This window comes from Ambystoma mexicanum, chromosome 14, assembly GCF_040938575.1.
Source record: "Ambystoma mexicanum isolate Mex_15411 chromosome 14, UKY_AmexF1_1, whole genome shotgun sequence".
Taxonomy (NCBI): domain Eukaryota; kingdom Metazoa; phylum Chordata; class Amphibia; order Caudata; family Ambystomatidae; genus Ambystoma; species Ambystoma mexicanum.
In genome coordinates, this window is record NC_090940.1 from 142,348,111 (window position 1) to 142,369,795 (window position 21,685).

Below are 21,685 nucleotides of genomic sequence, written 5' to 3' on the forward strand. Positions count from 1 at the left end.
AGGCACAAAGTACTCAGATCATACATTTCGTTCAAGTACGCACTTACATACTAGATGTTATATAAAAATAAGCTTTTATATACACTAAAGCTTCACTTTTAAGTAAGGTAAGTAGTATCGCACAGTAGCATTAAACACAGAATAGTTGCAATATTCAAAGGATAAAAAATACTTTAGAACAGTTGTACAGTAACACAAAGTAGCAGAAACCTCTTAAACAAGTATGCAAACTTTAAACCAACTTGGATAACTTTAGTTAACCCCTGCTTAACCAATCGTAAGTAGTCGAACCCTATTCTAAGTGAGTTTCACAGAGTCAAGGGGGGCACTGGGGGTCCAGTAGCCAGGGGCTGAGGAAGGAAAGGCAGGTAAGCAGTAGATAAGGCAGAGTCCATCAAGTTTAATAAGTATCAGTAGATTTCTTTAAGGAGCACAATGGGTTGTCCACCCCAATGTAGCTCAATGGAGGCCTGGGTGGGGATACAAGTAACCGCTTAACTGCAACCCTTCGCAGCACGAGAACAAAGCAGGCCCCAGGTTAATATTGGGAGCTGAGCGGTACCTTATGAACTAAGAAGCTGGTGCAGCAGGATGGTGCCCGAGGAGAGGCAACAGCACACCCCGGTTCAGGATTTTTGGCCTTGGTGACTGAAAAGAACTCTCAATGGATCTGGAGATTGCTCTCGAGTAAACCCAGCAAAGGATCTTCACAGTACTGGCTCATTGGTGCCTTTAATAAAGGCTTGGTTGAAGGACTGTGTGGTAGACTTTGCTCTGTTTCTCGGTCCTCGTCTCTACTGAGGGGACTTTCAGGAGTGGGATCCAGCCTCTGGAGTTCCATGAGGATGCCTGCAAAGTTTCAGAAGACCTTGCCCCGCAAAATGTCAAAGGACCCTGTGCATTGGTAAATTGCTGGGCCATGGGGGCCACAGCCCTTCTAGGGAGGGTGCAAAATGCAGTTAGTCTTGGGACTGGTTAGGCCCACCTGTCCAAGGGAGGAAGTTGTCTGCTTTGTGGGTTCCCTGTCACACAAGTTGAGGTCGGGACTGCTACGGTTACGCAGACTGGTCTGGCCGTCGCTGGAAGTGGCTGTGGACATCCTTCTTATTCTTCTTTGGATCTTCAGTTCCAGTGGTCGATTCTGAGTTTCTGCTCCAGGACATCGTCTTTTATACAGGAAAACTGGCGGAGTGCACCAATCGCCAGACATGCATTCATTCAAACTTGGGTGGTGGCTGTCCAATGGGGACAGCCAGCCTCCTGGCACAAACTGGTTCCAGTCAGGCACACTGCAGGACAAAGACCAGGGGAGGTTCGGTCATCTCCCCCACTTCCTGACTTTTCAGGTGTTCATAGTGCCTTGGCAGGCTTTCCAGGGGGAAACCTGCAAAGACAAATGACCCATCAGTACCTCCCCCACCTAGGCAGGTAGACGGCTCATGGAAGACCAAGTCATCAAGAACAGGGCTTAGAAAACTACAGCCACCATTTTAGGCAAATGGTGTCCCTTGCGCCCCTTACCGCAGCTGCAAAGTCAGTGTGAGGAATTCGACCATGCGCACAGTGGGTGTGGTTCGCCTGGGCTTTTTGAAATTTTAAATGAAATTGAATGATGGTAGATCAACCTCCAGAAAATGTGTGGGTATAATATGCACACTTTTTCCTGTGCTCACCGCACAACATGCACATAGACCTGTGTACTCTGGGTGGACACACCCTAAAGGCGCCGGCTGCCCTGTCAGATTTAGTTGGAATATGAGAGCCAAGAGTACAGCAAGGCATCTCAGAAGGGGGAAGGCAAACCTTCCCCCTGCCATTGCCAGCCTAATTAACTAACAAAGTCTCCATGGATCTGCCCTTTCCTTTGTTAGCTGCTGGTGGCAGCCACGCATATTAATCAGAGTTCATTCTAACAGGCCCATGGGTGGCCTGGTCGCAGGACTAACAAAGGACAGGAAAACCCCAACAACCTTGACCTGCCCTGTGCTCCCACCTCTTATTATCAAGGTCAGACCTGTAATGTCTAGAGCTATGTATTTACAGTAGTCATCCCTGCAGGTGGACCCCATTCAGAAGGTACGAGTATGTGGTTTGGCAGAGACCAAAAGTCTGGCCTCGCGTTGCTTCAAGGGAGACCTGCTGCTTTAATTGGAAACAGAGAGCTCAATTAACCAGAGACCCTTTGATCCATAACAGGCAGGAAGATGGGTGGGACTTAGTATTACATGTTTTTACCCCTTAACCAGAGTGCTTTGCAACAGAAAAGGTAATGTCCTCATGCATACAGGAGATTGCTGGTGGGGACCCAGGATTGGTTCATGAAGGTAGGCGTAACCTACACCAATCACTGTGGCCCATTTGGTTTTAAAAGAGGGCAGAGCCCCTCTTTTGGGCAGATCATCTGAAGACTTTGCATGGACTAACAAGAACTACTACTTTGGCCCCCGGCTGAAAGTACAGTCTGCCTTATAGCTTAGTGAGGCAAGGCCAGGATTTCCTAACAGGGAAGCAAGATCCCTTTCTCAAACATCTCTCAGGGAACAGAGGAAGATACTGAATCCAGAGGACCCTCCAGCAGCTCCAGAACCAGTACCCAGACAGCACACAGCGTGCCCTGCTAGGCTCTGCAAGCAAGCTTCCTTGGTGGTAAGTGCCAGAGAATCTCTGAACCAAACCAAGGACAAGGCTGGTGCCTGCAACACTGTCCTCAGTTTTGGGCTGTCCGCCTTAAAGGGCGACACAAGCCCAGTGAAGTAGCTAGGAGGAGTCCAGCGTCCGCCTTAAAGGACATTTTCAAGCTAGTCGAGCCCCTTGAACCGCAACCGACTACACCACTGCCTGTTGTCATGCGGCAGTCGCTAACGTTGTCCCAGACGCCTCGACCACTGCTTCAGACCCACCAACCAGCACTGAGACAAAGATTCCTGACCCAGAGCCGCCGTAGAGGCCAGCCTGCAGCCATCCGTTGAGCCTCTCTCGCCGAACTGCCTGCCGCCTGATACCCGCAGCTGTCTCCCGTCTTGAACTCTTTCTCAGAAGCTGAAAAGTGCCCCGACACCGACTCTACACTGTTGAGCACCAAGAACTTTTACAAGCTCAAGGTGCATTGGGCTTCTGTCCCCCGGGTCCTTCTCCGAAGGTCCCTAGTGACATTTTGACACATTGCTCCCTTTGTGCTGAAACTAGGTATCCTTGAACTATTGTGATTAATTACTTTACCGAATACCCTCCTGTCGGTATGCAGAGTACATCCCTTTTCTTTCGTGAAACTGTCTGTCCTCTGCATTCCTTTACAGGGTGGGTTGTATTTTGTAGTGTGCTAGAACTATCTGTTGAATAATAATAATAAAGTAGATATTGTTATACAACCTTGAGTGGACAGTCCCTTTTATCACTGGAATTTCTACCTAACATTGACCTTCCCTGAGGTCTAAAAGGCCATTAGCACAAGGAGTTAAGCAACTAAAAAGGAAAGGGAATGATTTAAGGCTGCTGCTTAAGTCGCACTATTTGGAAAGAGGTCCATAGCAAAGATTACAGACTGCAATCTGGGGTGTCCTCTTCAATGAATTAAAATATAATTTCTTTTTAGCACATTCGGTTACTAAAGCGGTAACCGGGGTGCTAATGGTGTTAACATCCCATTCCAAGGGCTGGAGGCGTGGATAACGGCCCTTGTTCCAGCCCTTGGAACGGGGTGTTAACACCACAGCGTAGTTTCTCCCACGTGACCACAATTTCCCACAGACTCGAATGGGATTGGTTTGTTTCAGCTCCTGTGCGAAGCACCTGTGAACCTGTTTCTACCAGGGGATACGTGTTAATTTTATTGTGCGGTCGGAAGTGCCTCTCAATTGATTGCGGTGAATGGGGCGGACAGGGTTTCTCTAAACTTGGGATTCCAGAACCTTAATTAAAATTCTTATGCAACAATTAGATTTTGCTGTGCTGGACAAATACTTGGTTGCATTTCTTGGACATAGTGGAGGTTTTGGGGACAGGTAGAAGGCTATTGATAGGCTGACCATGGTGGGGTTTTGGAGATGGCAGGAGCCCCCTCACATTTGAGGCTAGGGATGGGTTGAGGAACCTGGAGCGTTCCTTGCAGCCTGTGATTTCAGCATTACAGAACGGGTAGCAGTAACCTGCTCCCAGGGTACCCTAGTCCTTATTCTCCAGCGTTTTGCATGTGTCCTTCTCACAGTATTTTATTTTTATACATTTTTATTGTAAATGGGTAAAAGGAAACCTTTACAATTTACTATACAAAAGTTGTGGCCATCATTTTATTATGGTATTTATTGTTTGTGGACCTAGCTTCGAGAAGCAACAGAGCACTTTACAGAGGTATACACCAATACAGATACATAACGGAGCACTTTACAGAGGTATACACCAATACAGATACATAACGGAGCACTTTTCAGTGGTAACAACACAACAGATATACAGAGGGGGTAGGATACAGAGGAGGGCTACAGCTGTACCTGGTGGTGGGGAGGCGAGGGGTGGGTGCCACCTAGCGAGTCAGGTGGCTTGAGGTGCAAAGTGATGGCCTAGGTGTTGAGGAGAGACTCCTTGAAGAGGTGGCTCTTGAGTTCTTTTCTAAATTATAGGAGCGTGGAGGCGAGGCTGATGCCGACGGAGAGCAGGTTCCATAGGCTTGGGGTGTAGGCAGAGAAGGATTTTTTTTTTCTGGTCCTTTCCATTTTGCAGCAGCAGAATTCAAGTCTGCACATGTCCTGGCTTCCGGTGGTGCGCTGTCCGCCAGAGATGCAGAGTTTCTACGCGAGGTAGCTCAGTGACTTGAGGGCGAATGCCTTATTTATTTGAGACTTTTATATAGCGCCTTAATCCAAAACACTGTACGTAATAACATTATCAAAATGGTACAATGACATGAAAAGCCTGGGATCAACTCTGCTGGATCAGATGAGATTTCAGCGATTTACGAAACCAAGAATAGACAGAGATAGAGCGTAGAGGAAGACCGCTCCAATGCAAGGGAGCAAGGTGAGGGAATGTGCAAAAACATGACTGGGCACAGGGGAGAGCTGGTACTACAAGGTGAAATTGAGAGCAAGAGCGGAGAGAGCGGGAGGGGTTATAGAATGAAACCAGCGAGGAGAGGTAATCCGGGGCAAGACTATAGAGTGATTTAAAGACCAGGGATACAAAGTTGAATTTGAATTGAGCTTAGAAGGGAAGCCAGCCAAGAGTGAGACGAGCAGAGGAAATGCTCACGTGGAGTCCAGCAGAGAAGTACACGAATAGGGGCATTGAAAACAGATTTCAAGGGAGCAAGTCGAAAAGTTGGGAGGCCGTAATGCATAGTGGAACAATAGAAAAGGCATGAGAAAATTAAAGAAGATATGAATACTTTGGTTGCATCTAAAGTCAGGAAAGCGCGAACTTTCAGAATATTGAATAGATGATAGCGACAGGCACAACAGGAGATTGAAATGTGATGTTTAAAGGATAGAGAGGAGTCAAAGTAAAACCCCAGATTGCGGGCAGTGGATGTGATGGGTAGCTGAAAGGGGGGGGGGGATTATATGGATGAGGGGGTAATGGTAATAGAAGGGGAAAAGAGTACTTCAGTTTTCAAGTGTAAGATAGTGGGAAGAGATCCTGGATTTTATGGCCAATAAGCATGAAGACAGCTAAGTATGTATGTCAGCTGAGAAGGAAGAGTAGCGTGTTGTCTGCATAGAAGTGATGTGATAGCCCATAGAAAGAAATTACTTTAGCTAAAGGAGAAGTATAGAGAGAAAATAGGAAAGGTCCCAGAACCGATCCTTGTGGGACTCCATGAGCAAGATGATGATGATGATGATGATGATGATGCAGCAGGACTTGAAGGTGATTCCTGCGTGCAGTGGTAGCCAGTGAAGTTCGATGAGGGCCCGGGTAATGTGGTTGTATCTGCGTAAACCCTTGATGAGCCGTGCAGCCGCGTGTAGGACACTTCTCAGGGGCACAAGGGAGGATGACGGGAGGCCTTTGAGGAGTGCGTTGCCCCATTCAGGTTGGACAGGACCAGTGCTTGAACAGCGGCTCTTAATTTGTCCAGACGGAGGAAGGGCTTGACTTTTTCACAGGAGGGAGAGCTGATACTAAGCTGTATGAGTTTTCTTAGCTATGTGTGTGTCTTGAAGGAGAGGTGTTTGTGGAACCCGAGGGACTTGGTGCAGAAGTTGAGCTTGGGTGTGAAGCTCTCAGAGTTCATGGTTGATAGACAGGTTTGTATGTCTGGGTGTTCAGTGTTGTTGGTGAGGAGTAGGAATTTAGTCTTCGAGGGTATGAGCTTCAAGGATGCACTGGACATCCAAGACTAGATCAGCAAGAGGCAGGTTTTGAGCCTATGGATGTCCTTGATGTAGTCGATCTTGAGGTATATTTGTGTGTCCTTGGCGTATTGGTGAATGTGGATGTTGTGTGTGTGGCTGGAGGGCTCCCAGCAGCTCCATTATTAGATTGAAGATCATTGGGAAGAGGATGGAACCCTGCGGGACTCCACAGGTGATGAGTAGCTTTGTCGATCTAGAGTAGTCCATCTGAACAAACTGCTTGCTGTTGGCGAGGAAGGACTTGAACCAGCATAGGACAAGGTTGCTGATCCCATGTGCTGATGTATGGTGTCTGGTGGTCTACTGTGTCGAAAGCGGCAGAGAAGTAGAGTAGGACCAGGAGGCAGGGGTGGCCGTCGTCAAGGATGTTGAGGGCGTCTGTGACCCTCCTGTATTGTTGCTGTCTTCGAGCTGCATCTGATTCTGAATCCGGATTGGTAGGTTTGGAGGAGATTGTTGGTGTCAATGTGTTGCTGCAGTTGTGCGGCTGCTGATTTCGAGGGGATTGGGTCCTCCGACGTATTCCATATCTATGACAGTAATCATCACAGCTGTGCTGCGTTGATTACTGTCATAGATATGGAATACGTCGTCGGACCATCCCGTCGAAAGAACGTTACCAGGTAAGAGAGTAACTTGTTCTTCTCAATGATCTTACCTAGGAAGGGAAGATGGGTGAAGGGGCGGTAGTTTTTTATGATGTTGGGCTCCAGAGTATGTTTCTTTAGTAGAGGAAGGATTTGTTCTGTTTTTAGGGTCGATGGGAAGGTACCTTGAATTAGGGAGTTGTTGATGATCTCCAGGTAGGGAAGCAGAGCTTCTGTGGGGAGGATCTTGAGGCTGGATGCAGGGAGGATGTCATCTGTATACAATGTGGCTATGAGGGTGGCCAGGTTTTCTACCAGGTCCTCTGTCGAGAGTGCCTTGAATGTTGCCCAGGGTGTGGAGATTTTGTGAGGAGGGACGTGAGGTGGGTCTGTGGAGGCAGAGCTGGCGTGTTATGTGCTCGTGAATCTTGCTGATTTTGTCGATGAAGAAGGTGTTGATGGCAGTGGATTTTTCGATGGCGTGTGTTGTGGCAGGGTTGGGGTAGCGGATTGATGCACTGATTGACTGCTGGGCTCTGGTTTTGTTGTCTGCTTCTGCTATGACATTATGATAGTAGTAGGCCTTAGCTGTGTTGATTAGTTGTCAGCAGGTTGCTCTGAGTTCCGTGAGGAGCACCAGGTCGGAATCCGTCCTGGAGCGGTGCCAGGTATTTATCTTGTTTCCTGATGGCTCTTTTGCTGAGGTTAATCTGAGGTTAATTCTTGCGTCTACCAGGGTGCTGACGGTTTCGGTTTTCAGGTGTGTTGTTTCACAGGTGTGTGTTAGTCAATGGAGGCTGAGAGGGTGGCGTTGAGTGCTTCCACTAGAGAGTTGCAGTTCGGTTGGGGGTGGCCAGTCTGTGTAAGGTGTAGGCTAGTGTGGTCTGCTGTGAGGGCTTCCACTGGGAAGTTCTTGAAGGACTTGAAGGTTTTGCCTGCTGGGTGTGCTTGATGGGGTGGTGTGCAGGATGTTGAAAGGCACGGCTAGGTGGTCAGACCAGTCAAGCGGGAGAGCAGAGATGTAGTGGAGGGAAGACAGTGCAATGATGATTAGGTCGAGGATGTTACCTTTCTCGTGTGCTGGGTTTTTCGTGTGTTGTGTGAGGCTCAGGGCATCGAGAAGCCTGAGGGGAGCTTCCTTCATCGATGTGGTGCCCTTGTTGCCTGAGAGGTTGAAGTCTCCTAAGAAGATGTTTGCTTGTGTCTGGGACATGGTGGTGAGCAGGTCTGTGAAGTCTCAAATGAAAGGGTGTGTTGGGTTTGGGTGGTGTGTAGATGAGATGGTAGGTGACTGTGGCCGTTGGGGGTGGGGGGAAGCAGGAAGTGGTAGGAGAGGACTTTGAAGTAGCCAATGTTGTTGACGTCCAGTCTAGTACAGGGCCTGCATGGGTGATAGCTCACTGGATGTTGGCGAGCATCAACTTCCCTGTTGTGGACGGTGAGGGGGTGTTTATGGGCTTGAGGCTGCTGGGGTGAGGTTGCTGCACTCTGGAGTCCATGCCTTAGAGGAGGGTCGATGTTGTTGTTGATGTTGGCATTGTCTGATGATGGTGGGGATGGCCTGTGGGGACAGAGGGAGAAGACACCTGTTGGCGCATGCTTACCTGTTTGAGCAGGGGTTCGGGCCCTGGTTACTCCCTGTTTGCACAGGTCCAAATAGGAATTGCCCTTTTTTTTAGTCTGCCCTTCCCTTTGGATGTCCGGAGAGACACCCTTGATCTAAGAGTTGAGAGCAGAAAGGAAGAGGCAGGGCTAAGAAGGTGATGGGGCTTAGGCCAGGTGACCTAGATCCACTTGCATCTGCTCACCAATTGCATAGGAAAGAGGCTGGAGGGTTGCTTAAGTAGGGAAAAATGGTCAGAAAACAGGAAGGCGCCAACAGTTTAAGGTGATTGACAGGTGGGCGGGCCTTAGGCCAGGTGATCTAGATCCACTTGCACCTGCTCACCAACTGCCATCGTAGTTAATCATCATACAAATAACAAAGCCCAATAATTACTTATACACATTATCAATTCGTAAACCTTGAAACATAAGTCAATTTAAAACCACAATTCCCCAAAATTTAAAACCATCCCTAAAATTCGATCTAAACATTAAACAAAATAACTATGTAGCTATAAAATAGTCGCTCCAAAATGTAATTCAATTAATTGTTCACTTTAAACATCTCAAAGGTCCTGTCACGCCCACCGAGGTGGGATACCTCCCCCCCCCCCCCCCCTCAGGCATTTCTGCCAGAGGGATTCTCAATCAGTAAAAAATGTATTAGATAACACATTCTTACATTATAAGAGATAAAGTGGTAAAGGTGCATTACAATACATCAACCAGTGTTTCCAATGCAGCTTTGTGATTGTAAAATCGACAATGACCTTTCGCCTTAATAAAATGTCCTTGGTGTGTAACATGTCCCAGCTAAACCTTGACAATTCCTCCAGATAATAACGATTGTCACAGTACATAGTGAAGTGCCTACTACCAGAGTCTGTATCCTGCCCAGCGCTTGAAATATATTTACACACCCAGAAATGATATAGAGATGGTTGTGAGAAACAAGGTTTGCAGTAAAGGATACACAACTATTCCAAAGGGGCCTGGACACCGGTGAGAAAAGAGCGGATTATTCAGCGTGTGTAGATTTACTGTGATGCAATTAGGTCACAGCAACACCCAGGTAAAGTAGATGGAGTGATCCTGCTACAGAGCGTAATGTGGTGGTAAAGAGAATGCACACCGGGAAATGGATCTGCGAGAAGGTGGACCTGAGTGCAACCTCTCAAGCCGCAGAAGTATTATCCTGCATTGTAGCAGGTAGCCAAAGTCTCCATATGGGGTGCACAAGGCCATAGTCTGGCAGAGTTTGAAATGGAGATTCAATGAGCAGGAACTAAAACCAGTTCCTGGGTGTTGGGCATCACCCCATAGGCAGGAGCCACCGCTGGGGAACGAGGAGCAGGTACACCGCACACGGCAAGAGCCAAACGTCCACTTTCTGCACATTCTGTATGATCCTTCATGTTTAAATGTGTACTAGATGTGTCCTAATGTTTCTTTATTGACATTCTCAAATACTCCTTTTATTTCATAGTTATGTTTGCTCGGCATCAGTTGTCCTGGGGGGGCCAAAAGCAGCTCCTGGTAGCAGTTGGTTTCAAGCTAACCAGGCTCCCCTAGGCCAGAAGCAGAGGGTAAATAGCTCCCAGCTCCCCTCATTTTCGAACCCTGGTCTGGGCCCATTTAGAATTAAGGTTACCAGGGGACTGCATGTCACCAGGGACAGCCTATTGCAGTCCTGGCTGGGCTTTTGTTTTATCTGTGTCCATTTTATTCACTGTGAGTGATCCAAGACTATAACTCCTAGAATACAATAAATTGAGCAATGAAATCCTGGGATTGTAACTTGGTGCTCCCTGTAACATGGAGTCATTTTGTAACTTTATTAGAATCAGGTTTTCAATTTTGAAAAGAAATACTAGTGACTCACAGAAATTCGGCTGCAAGCCACTTCTTTTATTAGATGTTTTTCATAATGGGTAATGAGGTCTGTCTCAATTGGGCCCTTTTAGCAGAAAACAAGTTTAGCTGCAGAGAACAAATGAGAACACATTTGAAAGGCTGTTAATGGCTTCTTCTGATGGTGTCATTTAGGGATTATGCATATGTTTGCTTTTGCATTTTTGCTATTCCATGGTTCTTAAGCACAAACTATGAGCCTGTACTATTGCATTGGAGTACATCTAGGAGGAAGATGACGTGAGGAGGGAACACAGCTTCTGGGTGTTGTTTATGTACCCACCCATAGACTGCTTATTCCTGCAGCCATTCCCACCCAAAACCTGCCCCTCCCCACCCAAAACACATGCTCCCTGGATCTAATTTAGCTAGATCTATCAAGCAGTAACATAAAACCTTGCCCTACCAGTGTTATTTCAGTTTAGCGTGCTGAAAGTAAATGGCTAAAATATCACTGAATTACTGGTGTAATAAAAATGTCTTAAGCAGGTGTGCCTTCAGTCACTTGATGTATATTTGTTTCTTTCACTGAAGTACTTTTTTTAAAAAAACAAGTATCGACAAAGCCAACAGTTCTGGCTTGTGTATAGGCTTTGCCAGACACTGATATCATTTGCTCAGGTAATTGCACTGTTTTCCAGCTGTTACTATCTTATAGCCATTGTAGTGCTGTTAAGGCAGTCCGTGGCAAATGCCTATTCCATGACCACAAAAAAAGCCAAAACGCTTGGCTTTGCCAATGCTGGTTTTGAAATAAGGTTGGTATATATTGCATTGATCGCATTGATTTCACCTTGTGTACCTATGTTTAATCTCTAGATTATTTCCCATAATTTGGGAATTTGTAGAACATTAATCTCGATGGACTGTTTTTTTCAGCTCTATAAGTGCAATGCTCTTTTCATTGGTGTCCCCAGAGCTACTTAATGGTGTAATTTCTTTGAAACGATGAGTCCTATCTTTTTGTAAACTAGGTATTTTCTTCTCTCTCCCCCTCTTTGTCTCTTGCAGCACGATGGACAACCCTACTGCCACAAGCCTTGCTATGGGATCCTCTTTGGACCAAAAGGTAAACTTGTTTTCTTCATTACTTTCCAAACCTATTGTTCCTTGATTTAAGCTAATACAGAGGTGGGGCTGGCCCAAAGAGGCTCCTAAAGCAGTATCTGGGGATTTGAGAACAGGCCAGTGCCTGCTGTGGATTCAATCCCGGGATTGAACCAGCATCTGCGTCTGTGGCCATCGAGTAAGGCCAGCGTGTAGCTCCTGCCGGCCAAGCAACATCTAGGAATCCCGGGATCGAACGGGCATCCGCGTCTGTCACCATCGGGTAAGGCCAGCATAGCTGCTGCTGGCCAAGCAACATCTGGGAATCCTGGGTTCGATCCAGCATCTGCATCTGTGGCCATCCGGTAAGGCCAGCGTGTATCTCATGCTGTCCAAGCAACATCTGGGAATCCCGGGATCTATCCAGCATCTGCGGCCATCGGGTAATGCCAGTGCGTATCTACTGCCGGCCATTCTGAGATTCTTGCCTGGTGGAAGTCATAATTCTCCATGTGGTCCCCTTTGCGGGAGGCCACCTTGTCATTATTTGCTATTGTGCTGAGCTTTAAATATTTGCCCTCCCCTCCCCAATGATTCCCTACTGATCTTGGCGTATTAGTCTTTGGGATTCTAAACGTAGAATCACTTAAGATCGCCAAGATCGAAGAATTTTCAAAAGTACATAACATTTGAGTTTTTGTGAAATTTCAACTGAAAGAAATTCACAAGGAAGAAGGTGAAAGACTGACACTGAAATTCACCCCTTCAAGTGAAATTATGTTGGTGCTCATTTTAGACTGAAGCTGTCCTGGAACTTGTGGTCACCGACCTTCATTTTAGCTTGAATGTTCTACTTGTTCGTTTCTGTTCACGACTTATTTTTATGTTTATGCTGCTCAGTAATATATGTAAATACTAGCAGTCACGTGTCAAAATGGCGTTGTGGTTGGTAGAGTCCATTGGGCGAGATGGAGGGAATGAAGGAAATCATAACAAATAGACACAGCACTGTCTGAGGTCTTACAGCCCTGGTGTATAGGGCTGTAACAAGTGATATACACTACCCTCCTCAAGAGTTGACATGCAGCCCTCCTGTTGGCCCACACGCACCCACACTATCACAAACATACCTCTTCCTTGCTACATCATCCCAGCCAATGTCTATCAAAAGCTGTAGTCGCTTTCCTCTCCCCTTTTCTTGTCTCCACACCTCTTCTCTAGACTAATTTTTGCTCATCCATGGTGGGGAAACTATACTCTTGCTTCCCAGACACGCCGTTCACTCTGGTACCTCTATGGTGGTGATTTGGTGCGGCATGAAACCTTCGTAACTTAATTTAGGCCCACAACTGAGTTATGGACATGAGGCGAAGCAGAGTGCGCAGAACAAGGGTAAAGGCCATTAACACCTGTCACGGCCTGCCGCAAAAGAGTTGTAATTCCAGTATAATATAGTAAATAAAGAGGTGCTTGGAATGCTGCAGTGAGCATTGCTCTGGTGGAAGGTTGACTATAGCAGACAGTGAGCCTTCATGCGGGGAGAGAAACATCAACCTTTGTAACTGGTACAAGCCCTCTGCCTACCCATCGTCTACAAAGGCCCACCCACATTCCAATGTTACAATGCCCTTTGCAAACCTGGGACCTTGTTGCGCATTGGCCAGAGCTCCTATGTTGCCGATTAATAACTTAAAACTGTGCAGCAAGTGGGATAGATGGTGTTGTGTATCTTGGTTGGTAACTCTCTTCTGTATTCCCACTAGGAGTAAACACTGGAGCAGTCGGCAGTTACATCTACGACAAGGAGCCCGACACCAAAGCACAGCCCTAGGAAGAAGGCTTTCACTTTTTTCATTCAAAGGCACTGGAGGAACTCCAACACCTCGGCCAGCAAGAGTATCTCTCTGTACCTTTTCACTACACCGCCGCAGCCCGTAGACGTGAAGTAGCTTTCCCCGGCTTGTCTCCAACCGAAGAATGGATTGCATTCTGATAGCTTGTAGAACTTGGCCAAAAGTTAAAGAAAAAAGAATAGTTGTCCATTATCTTCCTTTTTTATTGTGCAAGGACTGGATTAGTCTACGACTGTTGTGCTTGCTGTTGGTCTTTGGTGTAGAGCAAAAAGAAATTCCTGGTATTCCTAACAGCAATCCGAAAACCTGATGGGCATCGATCGAAGTTTGGAGTCCTTTTTCTTCAGGCTGTGAGATGGCGTGATCCAAGACATGTAGTGCTGGGAAGGCTTGCTACCCAATTCAGTTCAACCCAGTTTGAAAAGAGGTACAATGAAGCTGTGGGGGTGGTTCATATGCAGTTCTATGCGGGCTAGGCTTTTCTAACTTAGCAAATCGATAGGGACCCCAAAGCTAGGAAACCAAGGCAAGGTTTGGGTTTCACTTGATTCTTGGATATCCAGCACAAGCACGCACGCGGGCGGCGGTGCGCACATTCACACCCACACGCAAACAGGTAAATATTATAACCTCCCTCTCCTCGAATGGTAGCCAGTTAGTGGTGGTAGTCATGTGGATTCGAATGGCAGCTAACTGACCGGAATGGCCAATTATTGAAAGAGGGCATTCTCTGCCAATCAAGCCACCTAATATTTTGAGCACCTTTGTTATCAGCATGTGGGAACTGCTAGATGATTTAGAGCGCATTCACAGAAGCATTGGCAATTAGGGGGTGCTCTGAGACCTCGCCATAAAACATGGAGAGTATATGCAAATAATACTGGTCAAAGAAAACCTGTGGTTAAAATGAAGGTGTGATCCTTAAGTATTTAACAAGCGTACTATGTGTCACACAGCTGTAAAATACACATTGAAAAATACACACACATTTAGGTAATTAGTAGATATCATTGGATATGTTCAATGGAATCACCTCAGTTTTTCCAGTAACATTCTCATTTCAGGCACTGGAAATAACCCATTCCAAGATGGCGACCATGTGCCTATGAAACTGGGAGGCCATTACCGTTCTAGTTTTCTTATACTTTTATGGAATCAGTTTATTGCTCATGTTCCTCACACATGTATGCTTTGCAAAGTTAACATGCTAGACGCTTTATTCACTGACGCTTGATGTACGTTCACACACACACACACTGAACTGTTTGGTTTCCTGTTCTGCCTCCCAGACTGAGTATGGAATCAGTTTATTGCTCATGACCCTCACACATGTATGCTTTGCAAAGTTAACATGCTAGACGCTTTATTCACTGACGCTTGATGTACGTTCACACACACACACACACACACACACACACACTGAACTGTTTGGTTTCCTGTTCTGCCTCCCAGACTGAGTATGGAATCAGTTTATTGCTCATGTTCCTCACACATGTATGCTTTGCAAAGTTAACATGCTAGACGCTTTATTCACTGACGCTTGATGTACGTTCACACACACACACACACACTGAACTGTTTGGTTTCCTGTTCTGCCTCCCAGACTGAGTTGTACCTTATTGGATCGTCCATTTAACGTTCCGCTTGTCGCCCGAAGAGAAGGAGGCCCTGTGATGGATTTGAATTGGCTCCTGCCCGGCACGTAGTGTTCCCACCACAGCTCACAGTACAATGGCGTAGTTGAGCGATGATTTATATTATGAATGTACAGTATTCTGCTTATTGTATTATGTGTGACTCCTGCTGCAAACATGAGGCTGGCATTGTTTTACCCCTGCAGAGAATGCTTTGTGACCTAGCATGCCCAACCACATACCACGTTCCAGACAATTGAGCCTTTTTTGCCTATAAATATGTACAGCACCCAAATACAAAAAAGGGGTGAATTCTAAGATTAGCTTCTAAAAACTAGGACTGGCATAATGGCGATTTTTGCCACCGATACCCACTGGCGAGCACTCCATCACAAAAAACGTGCACGCAGCACACCTTGTACCAAGCTGTTTTGCATATTTGGAAACTTCGGTAGCAACGAGTGATGGCAAATGCTGGCATCCAATGTAGTAGGTCGGTCATCGGAGTCCAAATAGCAGGCGGCGAACCAAGCGCAAGCTTTTCCTACCGCCAGAGGCAACAATGTATCGCCAAAACCTATGATTTGACAATTTACCACAGGAAACCTAGTCGAACTTCCATGGCTGTTATTAAATGACTGTTGGTCTGCCGTGGGGGTGGCATAGCCCTCACAAAGAAAAGTTATCAAGCAAAGACTTAATTGCACACAGATGCGCCCACCACCACTTGAACGCTGGCTCTAAGAGCTTGCAATGTGATTGGATTCCTTCGGCAAGTTTGCAGACATGGCATTGCATGTAGAAACACCGGGAGCGAACAGCCTTCCCGCGTTGTGTTCCTTGTCCAATTAGCCCTGCGAGGAGCCAGAATGGGGAAGACCCCTGTGAACCCACCTCCACTGTCCATTCTGGTAGTCCACCGAGTGCCTTCGCATCCTTTCCCACCCACCCTCTTAACCACTCAGTGCACCTAAAGCTCCTGATAATTTCTGATCTCAATGCGGTTCACTCCCATACGCTAAACCGCCCTTCCGGCCCGATTTGAACCGCAAAGGATGGCATATGTGTATGAGCCCCGACCCCTTACAGACAGCTTCCAGCGATAACCAGGCTTTGTATTCTTCCTCTAGAACAAGGGTCGGCAACCTCTGGCTCTCCAGATGTTTTGGAACCTAGAATATGGTAAAACATACCGACGCATCACGAAATAACATATGCAATATTTCAATACTCCGGAAGAACATTATTCCAAATGATTAGGTATGACATATAAGAACATGTCTGGACAGAAGGTCTAATCACTAGAATAAATGGCATAGTGCAAAAAGGCCAGTTCCTAAGAGACCTCTTGGGTTCTGTCCTGATTTTCTTGTCTAGATCAGCCTAATTCTCTAGAATTAACCCTAGAACTCATGAACATAAGAGTTAGATGAGAAAACGTGGCTTCTAGCTTTTCCCTACCACCCTTTCTTTATTCTTATGAGATAAAAGCCACAGAAGAAAGCTCCGAATCTCTAGACCTGATCCAAATTCTCCATCATTTGTGGACATTGGAGCCACAGCAGAGAATCATTTACCAAACGGGCAACCCCCCCACACAGGCAACCTCCCAGCAATCCCAAGCGGGCAACCTCCCAGCAATCTCAAGCAGGCAACCTCCCAGCAATCCCACACAGGCAACCTCCCAGCAATCCCAAACGGGCAACCTCCCAGAAATCTCAGTAGATGATAGCAGAGTTCCTGGGCTCTACCCACGGGGGCGGATGGAAGACACCTCGTGCCTCAGACCCAATTGTTGCTTAAATTCCCGTTTCAGCCAGAGCAAATCTGGACACGCAATGAATGCTCATGGCAGGATTGGTTAAAGGCTGCCAGAAGGTTGGGACAGGTGTAAAGACACAGGCTTGCTTTTGGGGAGTGTACTTTGGGGTCTATGGGAAAGGTGTGAAGAAACCGAGGTAGGCTTGCTTTTTGGGAGTCTAGTTTGGGGTCTAGGCACAGGTTGTTGAGGTGTTGATCACATGAAAAGAGAAACGGGTGTTCTCTTGCTATGGCCCACTTGACACATTGTAGGGCCCCCAAAAACGTAATGCCAGCCCATAGTCTCTATGGCTGGAGGTGTGCAACCCAGATGTTTACACTACAACTCCCATCAGCCCTAACCAGCATATTCAGTGGTTAGGGATTATGGGAAGCGTAGTTCAAAACATCTGGAGAGCTACAGGTTGCAGACCCGTGCTTTATGGCATGAATGGATCTCACATAATGTGTACTCTGCTTGCAGGTAAATATTTGTATGTAGCACATGTGGTCAGAATGATGGTTCTTTGACCTAAACAGATTGTCCGATGAACAGATTTCAGTGTTATTGGTAAATATTGTTGATAAAAAAAAACACGCACCACCACAAAGGCTCTCGGATATGTTTGCTTGCTTCCAAAGTAAATATTGTTTTTTATTGTGTGTATTCGGGATTATTTATAACTGGTCTTATTTTCTTCAAAATGTTACTCGAGAAAAGAAAGTGTAACTGGAATGCACAGTTTTCATTTCAAAATCCTTTTGAGGTGATGTGATAGAAATAAAGGGAATGTCAGTTTCAATCCTGTACATGTCAGGAATGACCAAACACGCATTTACGTCACTTTTCACTATGCTACTATTCTGTGCAACCAATCCAGCACTTCACTCAAAATATATATTGTTTAACCCCTTCTCTGCTGGGACTTTAGTACTTTCTTATAGGATTTTATATATATATATATATATGCAGCCTAATGCCTTAAACTACACTAGTCCCCGGAGGGGGGGGTGTGTGGCGTCCTGTAGCCAATGAGGAGGCTCAGAACAGGGTCTTTACCAACACACTATAGACTCTGCTGCCTCCTCAGAGTGAGAGGCTGCCATCTTCCCTCACCAGGAATGAGGTAAGTGCGCTCCTTGTGTTCCCTTCCCCCTCCCCTTTTCCGCATATGAAATCCTCCCCACCCCGCCCCACTTACTTGCGCTGCCTGATCCCTCACCAACGCTTGGAATACTACTCTTCCTGGTGCATCCCTATCACGGCAATGGCCACCATGGAAAGGGAGAAGGGAATACATGTAGTTTACTCCTGCCCGATCAATGGCGGTCGTCTTGATTTGTAGTTTTATCTCCCTTTTCTCAAATTGAGATAAAAACCCTATCGGTACCCTGGTACAATATGCCGGGGTACTTATAGCAATTTTTAAAACTTTTTTTAAATGATTTGTTTTGGTTTAACCTTTACAAACATTTTTACTAGCATACAACATTTCCTTAAACACATTTACACACATTACACATTGACCACATCTATAAAACACAAATCGTAAAACAATTTACAATTTCACAAACTTAGAACTCATAACAAAAAAAATCCACATGAGCAAAATACATCTCTAAAAAATATACAAAAAGATATAAGGTGAAAAAGATGAAATGTCACTGGCCTAACATTAACCTAACTGCCATGGGTTTTCCCCCTCAGTGCCAAGGCATTTCTTGGTGATTTCAGTATTTCACCAAGCAAAGCCTTCCAACATTTTCTCCTTCATTAACCCCTTAAGCGCCAAGGACGAGCTATCTCTCGTCCCTGGCACTGGGGAGGAAAGAACAATCAATTATTTTACCCACGATCAATTTAGATCACATACATTTTTTTTAAAACAAATCCACTCTTACTTTTAGTACAATTTGAATCTCCGTGCAACATTGACAGGCAAGGGTGATCTCTGACCACTTGTGCATTATGGACAAATTATGCAAAGTAAAGCAGCATTTCAGAAACCAAAGTAGGACATACAAGTAACAAATGGAATAGGGATTCATCCACCCCAATAGTCAAACAAAACCAACAGTATTTCCAACCCCTTTCCCCATGCTGCCGATTATTCAAAATGTCCTGGGTACTAAGGACATTAAAGCAGTAAAACATTGGGGGGTCATTAAAAATTTGCTGGTCCGGGAACTACGGTACCGGTAAGCTTGCCGGTACTGTAGTTCCCGGACCGGCAAACTAAGAGTTCTGCTGGCGGGTGCCTTCCCACCCGCCAGGTCTGACATGGCGGGCTGACCGGCACCTGCGAGCAGAGCATGTCGGATGCACTGGTACCGTTCACGTATGGTGCCGGTGCATCCGGCTTTCCCATTCTCATTGAGCCCCATGGAGCTCAAATGGGAATGGGGAAGAATATTTTCCGATTCCCGGGAATGGCTGATTACTTGGTCCGGCAAGGCCGTAATGACCTGGTAATTGCCCATTCCTGGGTGCTGGGAAAAAATGATGCCGGCGGCAGCCGTGCCTGTATTACCGGCATGGCTACTGCCAATATCATAATGCGGCCCATTATGTTGTTGCGCAGAATTCTGCTTGGGTATTTTGTCAGATAGAACTCAAGCACTAGATACCATTTAAATGGTGAAACAACCTGTGAGTTTAATTTGAAATCCATAATTTCAGTATTATTTACAAACCAATCATTTGCTATAATGAACTTCTTTATTTTGATGGGATTCTGCAAAAACATCTGCATAGAAGATCCTAATTGAAGCAGAGTAGCAGCCCCATCATTGCGGAGTTCATTCACGAAGGCCTCCGAATCATTTTCTCCTAACAAACTATACAGACTCTCCTTTGCAGACATATCACATTTCCTTAATAGCGAAAGCCTTTTACACTACATAATGCTTCTTAAGGATTGGAATCCCATTTCGTACAGTGTGACTTGAAACAGAACACATTTAGGTATGTAAAAGAGTGCCCCATCTCCAAACAAGACCTTCCACAACTTTCAAGTGAGGGAGGATCCAAAGGGGATACAATTCCAAACCGTAACATAATCTTGGTACAACTTTCATACATACGATCGAACTCCCTACATGGGATCATAGTAAATTTGCTGAATTTCCATTCTATCATACTCATCTGTCTGGCGGCAGAGATAGCTTTTACTTTCAAGCAGTTCTTATAGAATATTTTAGAATGTGTGCCAGAAATTGAATACCCAAGGTAATGCGGGCTCCTTTTACTAATAAGGACCTTATTCTCCCAATTCCATCTAAACTTGGATTGGCACCTAATATCCTTACCAAGCTGGAGGATAACTGTTTTGGATGGACTGATCTTCAGCTCAAGCCCCTTCATAAAAGTACCAAACGCGTTTATCAATCTCTACAGCCCAATTGGAGTACATTCCATCAAGAGAAAGTCATCGGCATAAGCTACCCACTGTATTCTCAGAGCGCCCAATTTGGGAGAGATTAGTCCACAGGAGTCCTCGGCTTTGCCTGCCCCCGTGACATGCAAATTAAACAATGTGGGTGCTTAGATGTATCCCTGGCGAAGCCCATTCTGTGTAAGGATGCATTTTGACATTACTCCGTCAGAATTCAGTCTGACCTTCATCTTGGTATTCGCGTGAAGATGAATAAGTATACTCGACAAACCCCTGGAGATAGCAAGATCCATTAGCCTTCGCCACAGAAGAGCTCTATTGACCGTGTCAAAGGACATGGATAAATCCATGGATGCAACAAAAACAGGCGGTCCCTTACAGGACCAAGTGTTCCTCTGTAGACATGTTAGCAGAAGACCCCCACAATCCGTATCCACGTTTCTTCTAAAGCCTATCTGTCTGTAGTCTAGGATATTATTGCAGTCGCACCAACTCTAATACAATGGATGCAGAGATATAAGAATGTATGTAGGTACAATCCTTCTCAGAATCCTATCCCCGAAATAATATATTCAGCAGTTTAGAGCACAGGGCTCCATCCTGCTCCAGGATAGTAGAGGTCAGGTTATTAGGACCTGCTGCTGTAGAGGCTTTACATTTGATGATGAATCTCGATATATCTTCGATGGAGATATTGAAGGTCCATTCACAACTCCCCATTGCAGGTGTTTCAATCAACAGCTCAGATGCTCTATATAGGACCTTGAAGTGTTCTATCCATATGTACTCCGCAGTAGGATTAATCACTAACTGTACCTGTTGAACCTCTGTACTATTAACCAATGACCAGAATTTGTGGGTATTATGACCCTTTAGTAAAGCCTAGACCTATGGTCTTTCAGCCAATTCTTATAGGTTTGCTTTATTTCCCTTATCTGGATTTTTAGAGTCGGCTTTGCTCCTCCTTTTTTAAAGATTGATCTTACTTTTTTGTAAGGCGGCTTTATGTTCATACACCATCGGATCTGGAGCATGCTTGTGTTTAACTAATGGGTCCTTTGGGAATAGGGGAGACCTTGCAATCTCGGTCATCCGGTTCTCCAGATACCCAGGAAAATTACAGATTGAATAATTTACTATCTTTTTTTCCAGTGTGATAGAGTTAAAATCATGCAGCATAATACTAATCAATTTATGAGTCTTACTCATGGACCATTTTAACCTGTTCCCTCTCACATTGACTTCCCAGTTGTTATACCCGATGAGAGGATCTGGGTAGCCATTGCAGATTTAGGCAAAGCATTGAGTGATCACTAAGTAAGAAGGAGCGAAGCTCAAAGTTGATCATTCTCTCAATCAACTGGGGCTAAAGAAATATATAGTCTATTAAAGAACAAGCCCCTCTAGCCTGGCAAGTAGGTGAAGCAATCGCAACAAGTTCCAGACCCCATGATTCTGCAAAGATGAGCCATAACACCACCCGAACTGATTTCTTCCCGTTCG

At 45.7% G+C, this 21,685-nt stretch overlaps 1 protein-coding gene across 1 annotated transcript in view; it reads left to right on the forward strand.

Moving 5' to 3' along the window:
- The window catches only part of CRIP2 (cysteine rich protein 2), a 384,169-nt gene extending 366,719 nt beyond the window's left edge, over positions 1-17,450 (forward strand). Inside the window, exons 7-8 of the mRNA XM_069638742.1 lie at positions 11,465-11,522; positions 13,264-17,450. Coding sequence (XP_069494843.1) covers positions 11,465-11,522; positions 13,264-13,331 — 126 coding nt within the window. The 3' untranslated portion in view covers positions 13,332-17,450. The remainder of the gene's footprint in view (positions 1-11,464; positions 11,523-13,263) is intronic.
- The last annotated feature ends 4,235 nt before the right edge of the window (positions 17,451-21,685 follow it).